Source organism: Corvus hawaiiensis, chromosome 1 (assembly GCF_020740725.1).
Source record: "Corvus hawaiiensis isolate bCorHaw1 chromosome 1, bCorHaw1.pri.cur, whole genome shotgun sequence".
Taxonomy (NCBI): domain Eukaryota; kingdom Metazoa; phylum Chordata; class Aves; order Passeriformes; family Corvidae; genus Corvus; species Corvus hawaiiensis.
In genome coordinates, this window is record NC_063213.1 from 96,985,293 (window position 1) to 97,002,812 (window position 17,520).

The 17,520-nt window shown below is 46.7% G+C and overlaps 1 protein-coding gene across 1 annotated transcript in view; it reads left to right on the plus strand.

The window, feature by feature from the left end:
- Positions 1–17,520, plus strand: part of NPEPPS (aminopeptidase puromycin sensitive) — a 49,502-nt gene that overhangs the window by 23,383 nt on the left and 8,599 nt on the right. The window contains exons 6-17 of the mRNA XM_048318449.1: positions 1,805–2,005; positions 4,959–5,055; positions 5,178–5,211; positions 6,491–6,605; positions 7,432–7,596; positions 8,229–8,333; positions 8,630–8,690; positions 9,448–9,557; positions 10,053–10,116; positions 11,096–11,235; positions 12,342–12,476; positions 17,142–17,361. Coding sequence (XP_048174406.1) covers positions 1,805–2,005; positions 4,959–5,055; positions 5,178–5,211; positions 6,491–6,605; positions 7,432–7,596; positions 8,229–8,333; positions 8,630–8,690; positions 9,448–9,557; positions 10,053–10,116; positions 11,096–11,235; positions 12,342–12,476; positions 17,142–17,361 — 1,447 coding nt within the window. The remainder of the gene's footprint in view (positions 1–1,804; positions 2,006–4,958; positions 5,056–5,177; positions 5,212–6,490; positions 6,606–7,431; positions 7,597–8,228; positions 8,334–8,629; positions 8,691–9,447; positions 9,558–10,052; positions 10,117–11,095; positions 11,236–12,341; positions 12,477–17,141; positions 17,362–17,520) is intronic.

The following is a 17,520-nucleotide window of genomic DNA, read 5'->3' on the forward strand; positions in this document are numbered from 1 at the left end:
CCACGAGGTTTTTGTGTCAGGGTTTGAGGCGGTGCCTTGCTGGGATGGGATTGATGCTCTTTAGTTCCTAATGGGATATAACTTAAATATCATAAAAATATTCCCATAAAAACACGCCTCCAGCTGGGATGGGCCACTTGAGCCACGAGGGGAGCTGCTTAAAAACCCTAAATCCCTTTCATTTTAACCACAAGGAGGGAATAGTTACTCCAGCTCCTGCTTTGGAGCAGGCACGATCTTCCTGAGGGGTTTTATCCCAAATCCTTCCAGTCCTGGAGCTGAAAAGTTGTGAGTTATTTTGGGTAAATCAGGAGCAACTGCCTGAATGGTTTGAGATTTAACTCATTTTAGTGGGGATAAAAGCATCTGTGAGGCAGCAGGAGTGAAATCCATGAAGAAATTCTATTTAGTGCTAAAAACCTGGATTTTCAGAGCTTCTGGTAACAAAGAATTTCAGCTTTCTCTGGGAATTAGACCTGACCTTGCTTTTCCCAAAGGAAAAAGGTGCTTGAATCCAAATATTCCACAGGCTCTGGAGTTTCTTGTGTTGTAAGAAATCAACTTTTGGGCAGAAGATTCAGGATTTTGGAGCCCTAAAGCTGCTCTGGCCTGGCTTTTGGGGCTGTCCAAATCAGGACTTTCCCTCCCACTTTGGCTAATTGGAAGTTTTGATTTGAAATTGAGATTTGAAGTTCTCCCGGAGTTCTGATCGGAAGTTTGGATGTGGAATTCTGTGAGGCAGCAGGAGTGAAATCCATAAAGAAATTCCTTGTCGTGATAAAACCCTGAATTTTCAGAGCTTCTGCTGGAAACAAACGGCTTCAGGTTTTTCTGGGAATTAGACCTGAGCTTCCTCTTCCCAAATCCCTGCAAAGAGATGCTTGAATCCAAATACCCCACGGTTTCTGAAGTTCTCTGTGTTGTACAAACCAGCATTTGGATGAGAAAATTCATGTTTTGGAGCCCCAAAGCTGCTGTGGGGCAGCAGGAGCGAAATCCAGAAAGAAATTCCATTTAGTGCTAAAAACCTGGATTTTCCAAGTTTCTGGGGAGAACAAATGCCTTCACCTTTCTCTGGGAATTACACCTGGATGCTGCTGCTTCAATCCAAGCATTCCCCAGCCTCCAAAGTTCCTTTTGTTGTAAGCAACCAACACTTGGGCAAAAAAAAAAAAAAACCAAACCCCCCTCATCTTTTGGCTCCTCAGAGCTGGCTCGATGTTTCAACCCCTGTGGGAGACAGAGGAGAAGAAACTCCTGCAATTAAAGGAGGCTTTGATTTCCAACCCTGGAAGAGACTAGGTCTGGCTTAAGTGACAGAGATTTATGGACTTTAAGCAAAAGGATTACAAACTTGTATTCCTATAAGTAAAATTGTACGCTGGGTGTTCTGGTGGAGGGTTTTAAACTAGAATAGTGTGATTTTACATAGTTGAAGTTAAGGATGTAGATGGTGTAAGACACATCTGTGTGTAGGTGACATGAGAAGTTTTGGTCAAGACACGGCTGCATTGCAGTGAGAAGTGCCACAGGTGATAGGTCATAAATCTAAAATAAAGTGTCATTTTAAATGCCTGTTGGATTAGAAAGTTATAAATTACGATGTAACCCTTAATCTTGTGACTATTCCGCATTACCCAGAAGTGGTGTAAAATCTCACACCTCGCCTGATGCATTTCCTTCAAACAACAACAAATTCATGTCACTACACACTCCCATCCCTGGAAATTCTTTTCCTCCAACACATGAAAAGCAACAAACCCCAAAATCCCCCCCTTTTCTTTTTCCCCCCTAAATCCCACAGAACGTGGTGGACAGGAAGCCGTACCCGGACGACGAGAGCCTGGTGGAGGTGAAGTTTGCGCGGACGCCGGTGATGTCCACGTACCTGGTGGCCTTCGTGGTGGGCGAGTACGACTTCGTGGAGGCGCGGTCGCAGGACGGGGTCCTGGTGCGCGTCTACACCCCCGTGGGCAAGGCCGAGCAAGGGAAGTTTGCCCTGGAGGTAAAGCAGCCCAAAGCCACGGGCTTCTGTTCCTGGGGGGGTTTGTTCTGGGTTTCGGGGGGTTTTGTTCATTGGGTTTGGGGTTCTGTGATTGGGTTTTGTTCTTTGGTTTGGGGTTCTGTGACTGGGTTTTGTTGTTTGGGTTTGGGGTTCTGTGATTGGGTTTTGTTCATTGGTTTGGGGTTCTGTGACTGGGTTTTGTTCCTTGGGTTTGGGGTTCTGTGATTGGGTTTTGTTCATTGGTTTGGGGTTCTGTGACTGGGTTTTGTTCCTTGGTTTTGGGATTCTGTGACTGAGTTTTGTTCCTTGGTTTTGGGGTTCTGTGATTGGGTTTTGTTCCTTGGGTTTGGGGTTCTGTGACTGAGTTTTGTTCCTTGGGTTTGGGGTTCTGTGATTGGGTTTTGTTCCTTGGGTTTGGGGTTCTGTGACTGGGTTTTGTTCCTTGGGTTTGGGGTTCTGTGATTGGGTTTTGTTCCTTGGTTTTGGGGTTCTGTGACTGAGTTTTGTTCCTTGGGTTTGGGGTTCTGTGACTGGGTTTTGTTCCTTGGGTTTGGGGTTCTGTGATTGGGTTTTGTTCCTTGGTTTTTGGGGTTCTGTGACTGGGTTTTGTTCCTTGGTTTTGGGTTCTATTCCTGGGTTTTGTTCCTTGGTTTTGGGTTCTATTCCTGGGTTTTGTTCCTTGGTTTTGGGTTCTGTTCCTGGGTTTTGTTCCTTGGATTTGGGGTTCTGTTCCTGGGTTTTGTTCCTTGGGTTTGGGGTTCTGTTCCTGGGTTTTGTTCTTTGAGTTTTGGGTTCTATTCCTGGGTTTTGTTCCTTGGTTTTGGGTTCTGTTCCTGGGTTTTGTTCTTTGGATTTTGGGTTCTGTTCCTGGGTTTTGTTCCTTGGTTTTGGGTTCTGTTCCTGGGTTTTGTTCCTTGGTTTTGGGGTTCTATTCCTGGGGTTTGTTCCTTGGGTTTTGGGTTCTGTTCCTGGGTTTTGTTCCTTGGTTTTGGGGTTCTGTGACTGGGGTTTGTTCCTTGGGTTTTGGGGTTCTGTTCCTGGGTTTTGTTCTTTGGATTTTGGGTTCTATTCCTGGGTTTTCTTCCTTGGTTTTGGGTTCTGTTCCTGGGCTTTGTTCCTTGGGTTTTGGGGTTCTGTGACTGGGGTTTGTTCTTTGGGTTTGGGGTTCTATTCCTGGGTTTTGTTCCTTGGTTTTGGGTTTTGTGCCTGGGTTTTGTTCCTTGGTTTTTGGGGTTCTATTCCTGGGTTTTGTTCCTTGGTTTTGGGTTTTGTGCCTGGGCTTTGTTCCTTGGTTTTGGGGTTCTGTTCCTGGGGTTTGTTCCTTGGGTTTTGGGGTTCTGTGACTGGGTTTTGTTCTTTGTTTTTTGGGTTCTATTCCTGGGTTTTGTTCCTTGGTTTTGGGGTTCTGTTCCTGGGCTTTGTTCCTTGGTTTTGGGGTTCTGTTCCTGGGGTTTGTTCCTTGGGTTTTGGGGTTCTGTGACTGAGTTTTGTTCTTTGTTTTTTGGGTTCTATTCCTGGGTTTTGTTCCTTGGTTTTTGGGGTTCTATTCCTGGGTTTTCTTCCTTGGTTTTGGGTTCTGTTCCTGGGCTTTGTTCCTTGGTTTTGGGGTTCTGTTCCTGGGGTTTGTTCCTTGGGTTTTGGGGTTCTGTGACTGGGTTTTGTTCTTTGGGTTTGGGGTTCTATTCCTGGGTTTTGTTCCTTGGTTTTGGGTTTTGTGCCTGGCTTTTATTCATTGGTTTTTGGGTTCTATTCCTGGGTTTTGTTCCTTGGGCATGGGGTTCTGTGACTGGGTTTTGTTCCTTGGGCTTGGGGTTCTATTCTTGGGTTTTGTTCCTTGTTTTTTGGGTTCTATTCCTGGTTTTTTGGGATTTTTTTTCCCCATGTTTTTTGGGTTCTATTCCTGGTTTTTGTTCCTTGTTTTTCGGGTTCTATTCCTGGCTTTTGTTCCTTGGTTTCTGGGTTCTATTCCCGGTTTTTTGGTTTTTTTTCCTTGTGTTTGGGTTCTATTCCTAGGTTTTGTTCCTTGGTTTTTGGGTTCTATTCCTGGGTTTTGTTCCTTGGTTTTTGGGTTCTGTTCCTGGGTTTTGGTTTTTTTCTTTTTTCTCCTTGGTTATGTTTGAGATTTTTTCATTGTTTTTCGGATTTTTTTCCCTTTTTGGGTTTTTTGGTGACATTTTTCTGGGTTTTTTTCCCCCTGTTGTTTGTTTTCCCTTGTTTTGTTTTTTCCCTTGTTTTTTGGGCTTTTTTCCTTGTTTTAGGGGTTTTTTCCCTTGTTTTTTGGGCTTTTTTCCTTGTCTTGTGGTTTCTTCCTTGTTTTTGTGGTTTCTTCCTTGTTTTTTGGGTTTTTTTCTTTTGTTTAGGGCAGGTTTTTTCCTTGTTTTTTGGGTTTTTCCTTTTTGGATTCTTTTCCTCATTTTTTGGGGTTTTCTTTTCCTTGATTTAGTCAGAGAGGCTGAGCTCGATATGAAAGGGGATTTCAGCTGCAGATACAGCAATGTCTGCAGTGACCAAAACAATTAACCCTGATTGGAAATGCTGATGTGAAGCTCTCCTGCAGTTCTGATTTCCTCATTCTCTGAAGTTCTCATTTGAGCTTTTGAGTTGAAGTTCGAGTTTGGATTCCAGATCCTGAGTTGAACTTCTGATTGGAAGTTCTCATTTCAAGTTTTGATTTGAAAAAATCCAATCTTGATTCAAAATTCAGAGTTCAGAGTTCTGATTTCTGCTGAAATTCCCCTTCAGCTTGAGCCCAACGAGGATGAGAAGCAGTGGGAGCAGGCAGGGATGGGATCCTTCCCAACCATTGTGCTCTGCGAGCTGGGAGTGGGGCTTCTGGGAGAAACCTTTCTTCGTTTCAGCCAGAATTTCTTCATTTCAGCCAGAATTTCTTCATTTCAGCCAAGTTTTGCCCAGTTCTGAGTTAACAGAACGTTTCTCCTCTCGTTTCTTACAGGTTGCTGCTAAAACTCTGCCTTTTTATAAGGACTACTTCAATGTTCCTTACCCTCTTCCTAAAATTGATCTCATAGCTATTGCAGACTTTGCTGCTGGTAAAGTAACTCACTTTATTGATGAAATTGTATTTTATTTGAATTTTTAAAATAATAAAAAAAATACCTTTAGGAAGAGGTGTGCATCAATATCAATAAACCTTTGTATTTATTTTATAAAGGTGCCATGGAGAACTGGGGCCTTGTTACTTATAGGTATGCTGTTAAAATCCTGTCTTTCCCCTCTTTGTTCACTAATTCTTGGAATTCATTGGATTAGTTTGAGGCAGCTCTAATTGCTGGGTGTCATCCCAAATCAGACAGAACCAATCCTTGTAATTTTTAGTTTGGTTTGGATGCTTTTGGTGGTGTTGTTACAGCTCAGGAAGGCACAAATCAGCCCCTGGGCCCAGGGTGTGAGGGTTTTAAAGTTGGCAAAACTTCCTTGGCCCCTTTTTTTCCCCCCACCATCCCCCATAAAATTTCCTGACACAGCTGGGAGAGGTTCTGATTTCACCTCGTAGGTGAATTTAGCAGTTACAGAGTAACGGTGTGGAGATGAGGAAATCAAAAATATTAACTTGCTTTCCTTTTCAGTTGGATTTTTTTTTTTTCCCTCTTCTGATCAAGCTTTTGCACTTTTGCTTGATGTTGATACATTTTCTGTGCTGGTGGTCAGGAGGATTTCCCTGCCTTTTGAACAACTTGTAAGCTTTGGGCTTTAAATCCTGAAATAATTGGGATTTCTTCTGCTCAGCTTTGAATTTGGCCTTAAAAAATTGAAACAAATTCTTCCCAGGTTTCAAATTTTTCCCTGCTTGTTACAATTCTGATGAAATCTGATATTTTACTCCTTTTGGGGAAAAAAAAAATATATATATATTAATCCTGGATGAGGAGAATTTTTGGAATGGAGCTGTGAATTTTTGCCCCTTTTTGCTGAGTTTGCTCTGCTCCTTTAGGGGACAGGAGCTCGTGGCCTGCAGGCACCATCCTTGGGGAGGTTTTTCCCTGGAATTGCAGCATTCCAGAGGTTCCTGGCAGCCCCTCCCTGCCCTGCTCGTAGTGGGAGGTGCCCCAGTGGAGAAATGGATGTTAACACCTCCTGGAAGAGCCAGGATTCCTTTGGGAATGTGGGATGAGCGCCCAACCCGGAGCGCAGAGGGAGCATTTTAATAAATAAAAGATCAATTTTCCTCCTCCTGCCTGGGGTTTTTTTTTGGTCTTTTTACACTTCTTGCATGCCAGAAAGGAATTCCTGCTCCAAAGCTTTCCAGCATTTCACCCCGGGAATTTCACCAGCACTGAATTTCACACTCTTGGGTTGGTTTTTTGGGGGGGGGTTTTGGGTTGGTTTTTTATTTTTTGGGGGGCGGTGGTGTTGTTTTTCCTCACTTTTTAGCTTGCTTAGGTAATTACACCTCCTTTGGGTTGTGGTTTTGATTCCCCTGGGGATGTCCCACCTTGCTGAGTTCTGGCTCTCTCTCCAACACAGGGAGACCGCGTTGCTCATCGACCCCAAAAATTCCTGCTCCTCGTCCCGTCAGTGGGTGGCTCTGGTGGTGGGACACGAACTGGCTCACCAGTGGTTTGGAAACCTCGTCACCATGGTACCCAACCCTTTCCAAATCCCATTCTTTTTATTTCAATCTGCTTCACACCCTGCCCAAAATGCGTGTTTGGGTGCCCCTGCATAGCAGCACGCTGTGTTAGAATAATTCGTGTTTAAATGGTGTTTCATTAGCAATTTCTTCTTTAGCAGTGCTTTTTATTCATCAATGTTTTCTATATGAAGCTGTTTGGAGTGGTTTGAAGGAGGTCCTAGCTAGAAATTAACAATAATTATTAAAAATCCAGTGTGTTCCTGCAAATCCTTCCAGTCCTGGAGCTGAAAAGTTGCTCGGAGTGAGTTATTTTGGGTAAATCAGGAGCAACTGCCTGAATGGTTTGAGATTTAACTCATTTTAGTGGGGATAAAAGCATCTGTGAGGCAGCAGGAGTGAAATCCATAAAGAAATTCCACTTAGTGCTAAAAACCTGGATTTTCAGAGCTTCTGGTAACAAAGAATTTCAGCTTTCTCTGGGAATTAGACCTGACCTTGCTTTTCCCAAAGGAAAAAGGTGCTTGAATCCAAATATTCCACAGGCTCTGAAGTTTCTTGTGTTGTAAAAACCAGGATTGGGTGAGACAATTCAGGTTTTTGGAGCCCCAAAACTACCTTGGCCTTGCTTTTGCACTGTTTAAACTGGGAGTGAGCGCAGAAAAACAAAATCAAATACTCATTTTAACCCAAACAATCACATTTATATCATTATACCAAAACAATTACAATAAACATTATTCTGACCTGCACCAAAAGAAGCTTCAAACTCACCCCTGACTGGAGAAATCCCTCGGAATTTTGTCCTTTATCCCTCTTTTTCCCATCCCTGCAGGAATGGTGGACCCACCTGTGGCTGAACGAGGGCTTTGCCTCGTGGATCGAGTACCTGTGCGTGGATCACTGCTTCCCCGAGTACGACATCTGGACCCAGTTCGTGTCTGCTGACTACACACGAGCCCAGGAGCTCGATGCCTTAGACAACAGCCACCCCATCGAGGTGAATCCTGCTTTTCCACCCTTTTTTTTCCCCTTTTCTGGAAGCTTTTCCCTGTAATTTACAAAGGGAATTTCGCGGTCGCTGCTCAACCGGAGTCGCGGTTGAGCTCTGTGGGTTCTGCTCTCCCTGAGGGGCTGTGCCCCCCCCTCAAAAACTCCCTTGGAATGCATAGAGATCTAATTCCTGGAGATTCCAATGTTTTAAGGAATGTTTGGTGGAATAAATTTTGGGAAATGACCTTACCCACCGGGTCTTTTTAGAGTGATTTACTCCCTGAGCATGTCTTACTCGCTGTCCCTGGATTAAACAATTCCTGCTGGGTTTCACTGCTTTTGGGAACCAAAGGATTGAAGGAAGAACCCCAAAGATTGAAGGAAGAACCCCAAATCTGTTTGATCCAGCACCCAAACATAACTTAAACCATGCTTAACTTCCAAACCAGCCCTGACCCAGCCATATCCGAGGAATTTTCTTTGTCTGGGGGCAGAGATTCCACTCAGGCAATCCAGAGGTGGATTCTTGGAGAGAAAGAATCCTTCAGATTTTCAACTCTAAGATGCTGCCACAAGCAAAATCCAATCTTTTGGCAGCCTAAATCCTTCTCACTGGGGTTTTTTTTTTGTTTCCCATAGGTCAGTGTGGGCCATCCCTCCGAGGTGGATGAAATATTCGATGCCATTTCCTACAGCAAGGGAGCCTCTGTGATCCGGATGCTGCACGACTACATTGGGGATGAGGTAAAGGGATGGGGCTGGAAAAGCCAGCTGGGGATTTTTAGGGCATTTTTTTATAGCTAAAATTACTGGGATTTAAAAAAAAAAAAAAAAAAATGAAGTGGGATTAAAAAAAGTTTTTTCAGCGTTTTGAAAATGTCTCCACTTCGAGCTCTGAACTTAACCTGGGAAAAACAAGATAATGGGAAATATGGATGGAATTACTGATTTTAAAGATTCCTTGCCTGTTTCCTGGGGATAAATGCAGAGCAGAGAGAGGATAGGAAAGCCCTCTGACATCTCCACTTGTGTGTTCCCAGGATTTCCGGAAAGGAATGAACCTGTACCTGACCAAGTTCCAGCAGAGGAATGCTGCCACAGGTGACTGGGTCACTGGGATGGGCACAGAAGTCATTTCTGCACTCAGAACTGTTGGTGTCCCACCTGAGATAGCTGAAATGCCAGGAAATAATTGAAATTCCAGGAAATTTCTGCCTTCTTCCCAGTTTCGTGCCCTGCACAGCCAGGATTCAGCATCCTTGGGGGGTTTTGTGTCCGGGGAGTGTGTGGCTGTGGGGATCTGGAAGGGCTGAGTTATCACTGACCACATCTATAATTTAGAAATATTTGCTTTGCCAAGAGAGCCTTTTGCAGTATTGATCCTGTGATTAAACAGGTTGAAGTCTGATACTCCACAGCACTTTTTTTTTTTTTAAACCTTTTTAATTTTTTTTTTTGTTGTGTATCAGGCACAAATGTGGGAGTGGGGACATCAAAGCTCAATCAGCCAAATCCAATCTGTGGTGTTTGGTCAGTCATTTTTGACATAATACATAAAAAAACTAAAGGGGAAAGGTTGTCCTCTTTGAATATTTAATGTTAATTTTTATGGGTTTGTAGCACAATGTGTATTGATTGGGGTTTTTTAGTAGTAAAGAAGCTGCTGCTCCCCTCTCTCCTCCCTGAAGAGATTTAAACTATTTCCACTTTTTCTTTTTTTGCCTGTCTGTTAAATTTCAATAAAAACACAAAAGCATTAAAAAGTAGAGGAAGAACCCAACCTCTCCTATGCTGTCCTTAATAAAACCTGACACATCAAGACTCTGCCAGTCCTGAGTCAGATCCTTTTCTCCTGCAGAGGATCTCTGGGAAAGCCTGGAAAAAGCCAGTGGCAAACCCATTGCTGCTGTGATGAACACGTGGACCAAGCAAATGGGATTTCCACTCATTTATGTGGAGGCTGAACAGGTAAAAGTGGAATTTTGCCTTAACCTCAGGTTAAATTGAACAATATTCCGTGATTTCGAGCATTCCCTTGGATCGGGGGTTGGCTCAGCCTGGGCGCAGCTCTGGTTCTGAAGGGGAGGGAGGTGCAAATCCCTGTGGATTCATCCCAGAAACTCCCTGGATCCCTGGATTTGCTGACTTTGCTCGGTGTGGGAAATGTTTGTGGGGGGAGGGAGGTTCCACTCCAGTTTTGCTTGTTCCACAAGCTTGCAGGATGAGGGAGGATCACGGGCGGCAAATCCAGGCCATGGGTGTTCAAACAGGGACGAGGCCTTTGTGCTCTGGGATAATTCCTGAGGCAGGGCCTTTTTCTGAGGGAAAAAATCCAACTTATTCCATGAAACAGAGTGCAGTGACACGCAGAGACTGAAATTAAATGTGCTAATCATCGCCTTTTCTCTTTTTTTTTTTTTTTTTTGCTTTCTTTTTTTTTTTTTTAAATTTTTTTCCCCTCAGCAAGAAGATGACAAAGTGTTGAAGTTGGTCCAGAAGAAATTCTGTGCCAGTGGACCATATACTGGTAAGAAGAGAGCTGGGAGCAGGGATGGGGTGGGCACAGAACCTCAGAATATCCCAGTTTTGAAGGGATATTGGGATATTTTTTGTTGCTTTTCATGCAAAAGCAGCAATTCTGGGAGCTGAAACATTCCCGGGCCTGTGCTCTGCCTGGATCCAGGTGGGAAAACCTGAGGAAATCCAAGGTTTCCACATCCTGGCGTGGAAAACAGCATTTCTTGGCTCCAGAATTCCTTCAGAAATGTCCATTTTAGGGCCCTCTGAGGAGCTGGGGAGCAGCTGGTTTGTGGTGAGGCTAAAATAAATGAAATAAAAACACCTCAGGTGGGAGCCACCTCTGATTCCAGCACTGATTCCACTCACCTTCCGTGTTTATCTAAATTAAAATGTTTGGCTTGGAGAGTGATTTAAAAATTTTGGGGGTTTAAACTCTAAAACTGACAATTTCCCTCAGGGTTTAAGCTCTAAAACTGACAATTTCCCTCAGAGTTTTACCTCTAAAACTGCAGTTTTCCCTCAGATTTTTACCTCTAAAACTGCAGTTTTCCCTCAGTTTCAAATCTAAAACTGACATTTTCCTTCAGATCAAAACTGCCATTTTCCTTCAAATTTTAAGGATGATTTAAAGAATTTTGGGGTTTTAACTCTAAAACTGTCATTTCCCTTCAGATTTTTACCTCTAAAACTGCAGTTTTCCCTCAGAGCTTCAAATCTAAAACTGACATTTTCCTTCAGATTAAAACTGTCATTTTCCCTCAAATTTTAAGGATGATTCAAAGATTTGGAGGTTTTAACTCTAAAACTGTCATTTCCCTTCAGATTTTTACCTCTAAAACTCACATTTCCCTGCAGAAAATGCCTTTTTTTTAAAATTTTTTCCCCCAATTTCATTTTCAACGCCCAACCTGCATTTTGAGCACATCTCTCTTGGTGTTTTCCACACACTTTTTTCCCCTGATTCCTTGTTTTTCCCTCTTTTCCAGGGGAGGATTTCCCCATGTGGATGGTGCCCATCAGTATTTGCACGAGCGAGGACCCCAGCTGTGCCAAAATGCAGATTTTGATGGACAAAGCCGAGCTCACCGTGGTGTTGAAGGACACCAAACCTGAGCAGTGGGTTAAGGTAAGTCCTGAAAATTTCATTTTCCTCTTCTCTTTTTTATTTCCTTTTCTCCTTGGAATTCTGGGTTTCCTCTGAACGGGTTTTGGCTCCTGCTCTTCCCCTTTCCATCCCGTTTTCCTGCAGTGTCAATCGGAATTTTTTGGGAATTCAAGCCTGGAAAAAAAATTGAAATTAAAGGCAGGATTTGAGTTGAGATGTGGTGGCTTTTTTAGTCATTGTTATCGTTATTATTGTCAATATTGTTATCATGGTTATTGCTATTATTTTATTTCATATCATTATCATTATTATAATTATTACATACTTCATAATATCATATTATTTTATATAATTATAATTATTATCATCGTTACATATTTAGTAGTATTTCATTATTTTATATCATTCATTGCATATTTTTATAATATTATATTATTACTTTATGTATTACATATATTATATATTATCTCATAATATTTATATTCAAATTCTTATATATATGTTGGTATATGTCAATAGTTACATTATTTTTATTTTATCTAAATAAATACTACATATTTATATGTTGTATATTTATATAAGATATGTTAATATATAATTTAGTATATGGTTTTTCTATATATAGTTTTTCTACATATGGTTTTCATATGTAAAATACATATAGAGAGATATATTTTAGATAAATAACTAAATACAAATACATATGTTAGATAAAGATGTATAAATATAAAGGTATATTTCAGATAAATATGAAGATGTATTTTAGATAAATATGTATAAATATAAAGATATCTCCTAGATAAATATGTATAAAAACAAAGATATATTTTAGGTAAATATGCATAAATATAAATATATATTTTAGATAAACATGAAGATGTATTTGATCTAAATATGTATAAAAACAAATACATATTTTAGATAAATTTGTATAAATACAAAGACATATTTTAGGTATATTTATTTAAATATACACATACTTTACATTTTATTTAAATACATAACTATAAAATAAATTCCATTTAAATACACATCAATACAGAACATATTTTAGATAAAAATACATACAAAACCTTAGATTCTTTGCTCCTAACTTAAAATTTCCTGCTGGTTTTGGTGCCTGGCAGCTGAACCTGGGCACGGTGGGGTTTTACCGCACCCAGTACAGCCCGGCCATGCTCGAGAGCCTCATCCCGGCCATCAAGGACCTGTCCCTGCCCCCCGTGGACAGGCTGGGGCTGCAGAACGACCTCTTCTCCCTGGTGAGCCCTGGGATTGGGGCAGAATCCTTTGGGATCGGGCCAGGGCACAAACCCACAAACCCCGGGTGCCTCTGGGGGCTCTGAGCACCTGGGGTTGGGGCAAAATCCTTTGGGATCAGGGCACAAACCCTGGGCAGCACTGGGGACTCTGAGCACCTGGGATTGGGGCAAAATCCTTTGGGATCGGGCCAGGGCACAAACCCACAAACCCCGGGTGCCTCTGGGGGCTCTGAGCACCTGGGGTTGGGGCAAAATCCTTTGGGATCAGGGCACAAACCCTGGGCAGCACTGGGGACTCTGAGCACCTGGGATTGGGGCAAAATCCTTTGGGATCGAGCCAGGGCACAAACCCACAAACCCCGGGTGCCTCTGGGGGCTCTGAGCACCTGGGGTTGGGGCAAAATCCTTTGGGATCGGGGCACAAACCCTGGGCATCCCTGGGGACTCTGAGCACCTGGGGTTGGGGCAAAATCCTTTGGGATCGGGGCAGGGCACAAACCCCCCGGGCACCTCTGGGGGCTCTGAGCACCTGGGATTGGGGCAAAATCCTTTGGGATCAGGCCAGGGCACAAACCCACAAACCCCCTGGGCACCTCTGGGGGCTCTGAGCACCTGGGATTGGGGCAAAATCCTTTGGGATCGGGGCAGGGCACAAACCCCCCGGGCACCTCTGGGGGCTCTGAACACCTGGGGTTGGGGCAAAATCCTTTGGGATCAGGGCACAAACCCTGGGCATCACTGGGGACTCTGAGCACCTGGGATTGGGGCAAAATCCTTTGGGATCGGGGCAGGGCACAAACCCACAAACCCTCTGGGGACTCTGAGCACCCGGGATTGGGGCAAAATCCTTTGGGATCGGGCCAGGGCACAAACCTACAAACCCCCCGGGTGCCTCTGAGCACCTGGGATTGGGGCAGAATCCTTTGGGATCAGGGCACAAACCCTGGGCAGCACTGGGGACTCTGAGCACCCGGGATTGGGGCAAAATCCTTTGGGATCGGGGCAGGGCACAAACCCACAAACCCTCTGGGCACCTCTGGGGGCTCTGAGCACCCGGGATTGGGGCAAAATCCTTTGGGATCGGGCCAGGGCACAAACCCACAAACCCCCTGGGCACCTCTGGGGGCTCTGAGCACCCGGGATTGGGGCAAAATCCTTTGGGATCAGGGCAGGGCACAAACCCACAAACCCCCTGGGCACCTCTGGGGACTCTGAGCACCAGGGATTGGGGCAAAATCCTTTGGGATCGGGGCAGGGCACAAACCCCCCGGGCACCTCTGGGGGCTCTGAACACCTGGGGTTGGGGCAAAATCCTTTGGGATCAGGGCACAAACCCTGGGCATCACTGGGGACTCTGAGCACCTGGGATTGGGGCAAAATCCTTTGGGATCGGGGCAGGGCACAAACCCACAAACCCTCTGGGGACTCTGAGCACCCGGGATTGGGGCAAAATCCTTTGGGATCGGGCCAGGGCACAAACCTACAAACCCCCCGGGTGCCTCTGAGCACCTGGGATTGGGGCAGAATCCTTTGGGATCAGGGCACAAACCCTGGGCAGCACTGGGGACTCTGAGCACCCGGGATTGGGGCAAAATCCTTTGGGATCGGGGCAGGGCACAAACCCACAAACCCTCTGGGCACCTCTGGGGGCTCTGAGCACCCGGGATTGGGGCAAAATCCTTTGGGATCGGGCCAGGGCACAAACCCACAAACCCCCTGGGCACCTCTGGGGGCTCTGAGCACCCGGGATTGGGGCAAAATCCTTTGGGATCAGGGCAGGGCACAAACCCACAAACCCCCTGGGCACCTCTGGGGACTCTGAGCACCAGGGATTGGGGCAAAATCCTTTGGGATCGGGGCAGGGCACAAACCCCCCGGGCACCTCTGGGGGCTCTGAACACCTGGGGTTGGGGCAAAATCCTTTGGGATCAGGGCACAAACCCTGGGCATCACTGGGGACTCTGAGCACCTGGGATTGGGGCAAAATCCTTTGGGATCGGGGCAGGGCACAAACCCACAAACCCTCTGGGGACTCTGAGCACCCGGGATTGGGGCAAAATCCTTTGGGATCGGGCCAGGGCACAAACCTACAAACCCCCCGGGTGCCTCTGAGCACCTGGGATTGGGGCAGAATCCTTTGGGATCAGGGCACAAACCCTGGGCAGCACTGGGGACTCTGAGCACCCGGGATTGGGGCAAAATCCTTTGGGATCGGGGCAGGGCACAAACCCACAAACCCTCTGGGCACCTCTGGGGGCTCTGAGCACCCGGGATTGGGGCAAAATCCTTTGGGATCGGGCCAGGGCACAAACCCACAAACCCCCTGGGCACCTCTGGGGGCTCTGAGCACCCGGGATTGGGGCAAAATCCTTTGGGATCAGGGCAGGGCACAAACCCACAAACCCCCTGGGCACCTCTGGGGACTCTGAGCACCAGGGATTGGGGCAAAATCCTTTGGGATCGGGGCAGGGCACAAACCCCCCGGGCACCTCTGGGGGCTCTGAACACCTGGGGTTGGGGCAAAATCCTTTGGGATCAGGGCACAAACCCTGGGCATCACTGGGGACTCTGAGCACCTGGGATTGGGGCAAAATCCTTTGGGATCGGGGCAGGGCACAAACCCACAAACCCTCTGGGGACTCTGAGCACCCGGGATTGGGGCAAAATCCTTTGGGATCGGGCCAGGGCACAAACCTACAAACCCCCCGGGTGCCTCTGAGCACCTGGGATTGGGGCAGAATCCTTTGGGATCAGGGCACAAACCCTGGGCAGCACTGGGGACTCTGAGCACCCGGGATTGGGGCAAAATCCTTTGGGATCGGGGCAGGGCACAAACCCACAAACCCTCTGGGCACCTCTGGGGGCTCTGAGCACCCGGGATTGGGGCAAAATCCTTTGGGATCGGGCCAGGGCACAAACCCACAAACCCCCTGGGCACCTCTGGGGGCTCTGAGCACCCGGGATTGGGGCAAAATCATTTGGGATCAGGGCAGGGCACAAACCCACAAACCCCCCGGGCACCTCTGGGGGCTCTGAGCACCCGGGATTGGGGCAAAATCCTTTGGGATCGGGGCAGGGCACAAACCCCCCGGGCACCTCTGGGGGCTCTGAACACCTGGGGTTGGGGCAAAATCCTTTGGGATCAGGGCACAAACCCTGGGCATCACTGGGGACTCTGAGCACCTGGGATTGGGGCAAAATCCTTTGGGATCGGGGCAGGGCACAAACCCACAAACCCTCTGGGGACTCTGAGCACCCGGGATTGGGGCAAAATCCTTTGGGATCGGGCCAGGGCACAAACCTACAAACCCCCCGGGTGCCTCTGAGCACCTGGGATTGGGGCAGAATCCTTTGGGATCAGGGCACAAACCCTGGGCAGCACTGGGGACTCTGAGCACCCGGGATTGGGGCAAAATCCTTTGGGATCGGGGCAGGGCACAAACCCACAAACCCTCTGGGCACCTCTGGGGGCTCTGAGCACCCGGGATTGGGGCAAAATCCTTTGGGATCGGGCCAGGGCACAAACCCACAAACCCCCTGGGCACCTCTGGGGGCTCTGAGCACCCGGGATTGGGGCAAAATCATTTGGGATCAGGGCAGGGCACAAACCCACAAACCCCCCGGGCACCTCTGGGGGCTCTGAGCACCCGGGATTGGGGCAAAATCCTTTGGGATCGGGGCAGGGCACAAACCCACAAACCCCTGGGCACCTCTGGGGGCTCTGAGCACCTGGGGTTGGGGCAAAATCCTTTGGGATCAGGACACAAACCCTGGGCAGCACTGGGGACTCTGAGCACCTGGGATTGGGGCAAAATCCTTTGGGATCGGGGCAGGGCACAAACCCACAAACCCCCCGGGCACCTCTGGGGGCTCTGAGCACCCAGGATTGGGGTTGGATTTGGGTTTTGGGGGACGAAATGCTTTGGGGACAAATCCTTTGGGATCAGGGTACAAACCCCGGGCACCTTTGGGGACTCTCAGCACCTGGGATTGGGGCAAAATCCTTTGGGATCAGGACAGGGCACAAACCCACAAACCCCTGGGCACCTCTGGGGACTCTGAGCACCAGGGATGGGGCTGGATTTGGGTTTAGGGACAAAATTGTTTGGGGCCAAAATCCTCCTGCAATTTAGCAAAGAGCCAAAGTGATCTCTCCTAAATCTTTCCAGCTTTTAGGAAAAGTCAGGTTTTTGTGGGTGTAACCTGAGGATAACTCAGGGGGGTTTGCTTTCCCTTGCCAGAATTGCTGCAGTTTTGTGAAGTCACTTAATTTCCTTGTGGGGTCTTTTTATTTCCGGGTTTTTTTTTGGGATGGTTTTTGGGTTTGGGTGGGTGTTTTCTTTTGTTGGGTCTTTTTGGTGGTGGTGGTGATGTTGTGGGGTTTTTTGGTTGGTTGGTTTGTTGGTTTTGGTTTTATGGGGTTTTGGGGGGGGGGGGTGGGGAATGGTTTTTGTGGGGGTTCTTTTGAAAATATTTTGTTTGGGAAATTTTTCTTTGGAAATTGTAGTTTGATCCTTGGGAGCAGAGCTCAGGTGTGGCAACCCCACAACAGAGAAAATAGAATTTATAGCTCAAGGTAAACCAGACAGGGAGGGAATAATCAATAAAATAAACTCCAGAGCTATTAAAAAATGGGATGAATCCCTGTGTTTCCCTCTTCCTCAGGCCCGAGCTGGAATCATCAGCACCGTGGAGGTCCTAAAAGTCATGGAAGCTTTTGTGAACGAGCCCAACTACACCGTGTGGAGCGACCTGAGCTGCAACCTGGGCATCCTGTCCACCCTCCTGTCCCACACGGATTTCTACGAGGACATCCAGGTGTTCGTCAGAGACGTCTTCTCCCCCATCGGGGAGAGGCTGGGATGGGACCCCAAACCTGGAGAGGGTAGGAAAGTTCTGCTGGGAAAGCCTGCGGGGGGAGTTGGGAATCTGGTGTGGCAATAAATCATCAGGGATTTGGGAAAGTGGGGAGAGAAGGGAGGAAAAGGAGGCTGAAAGAGGCATTCAGGAGTATTTTTGTGCTTAAAAGTTCCACTGGGAAATC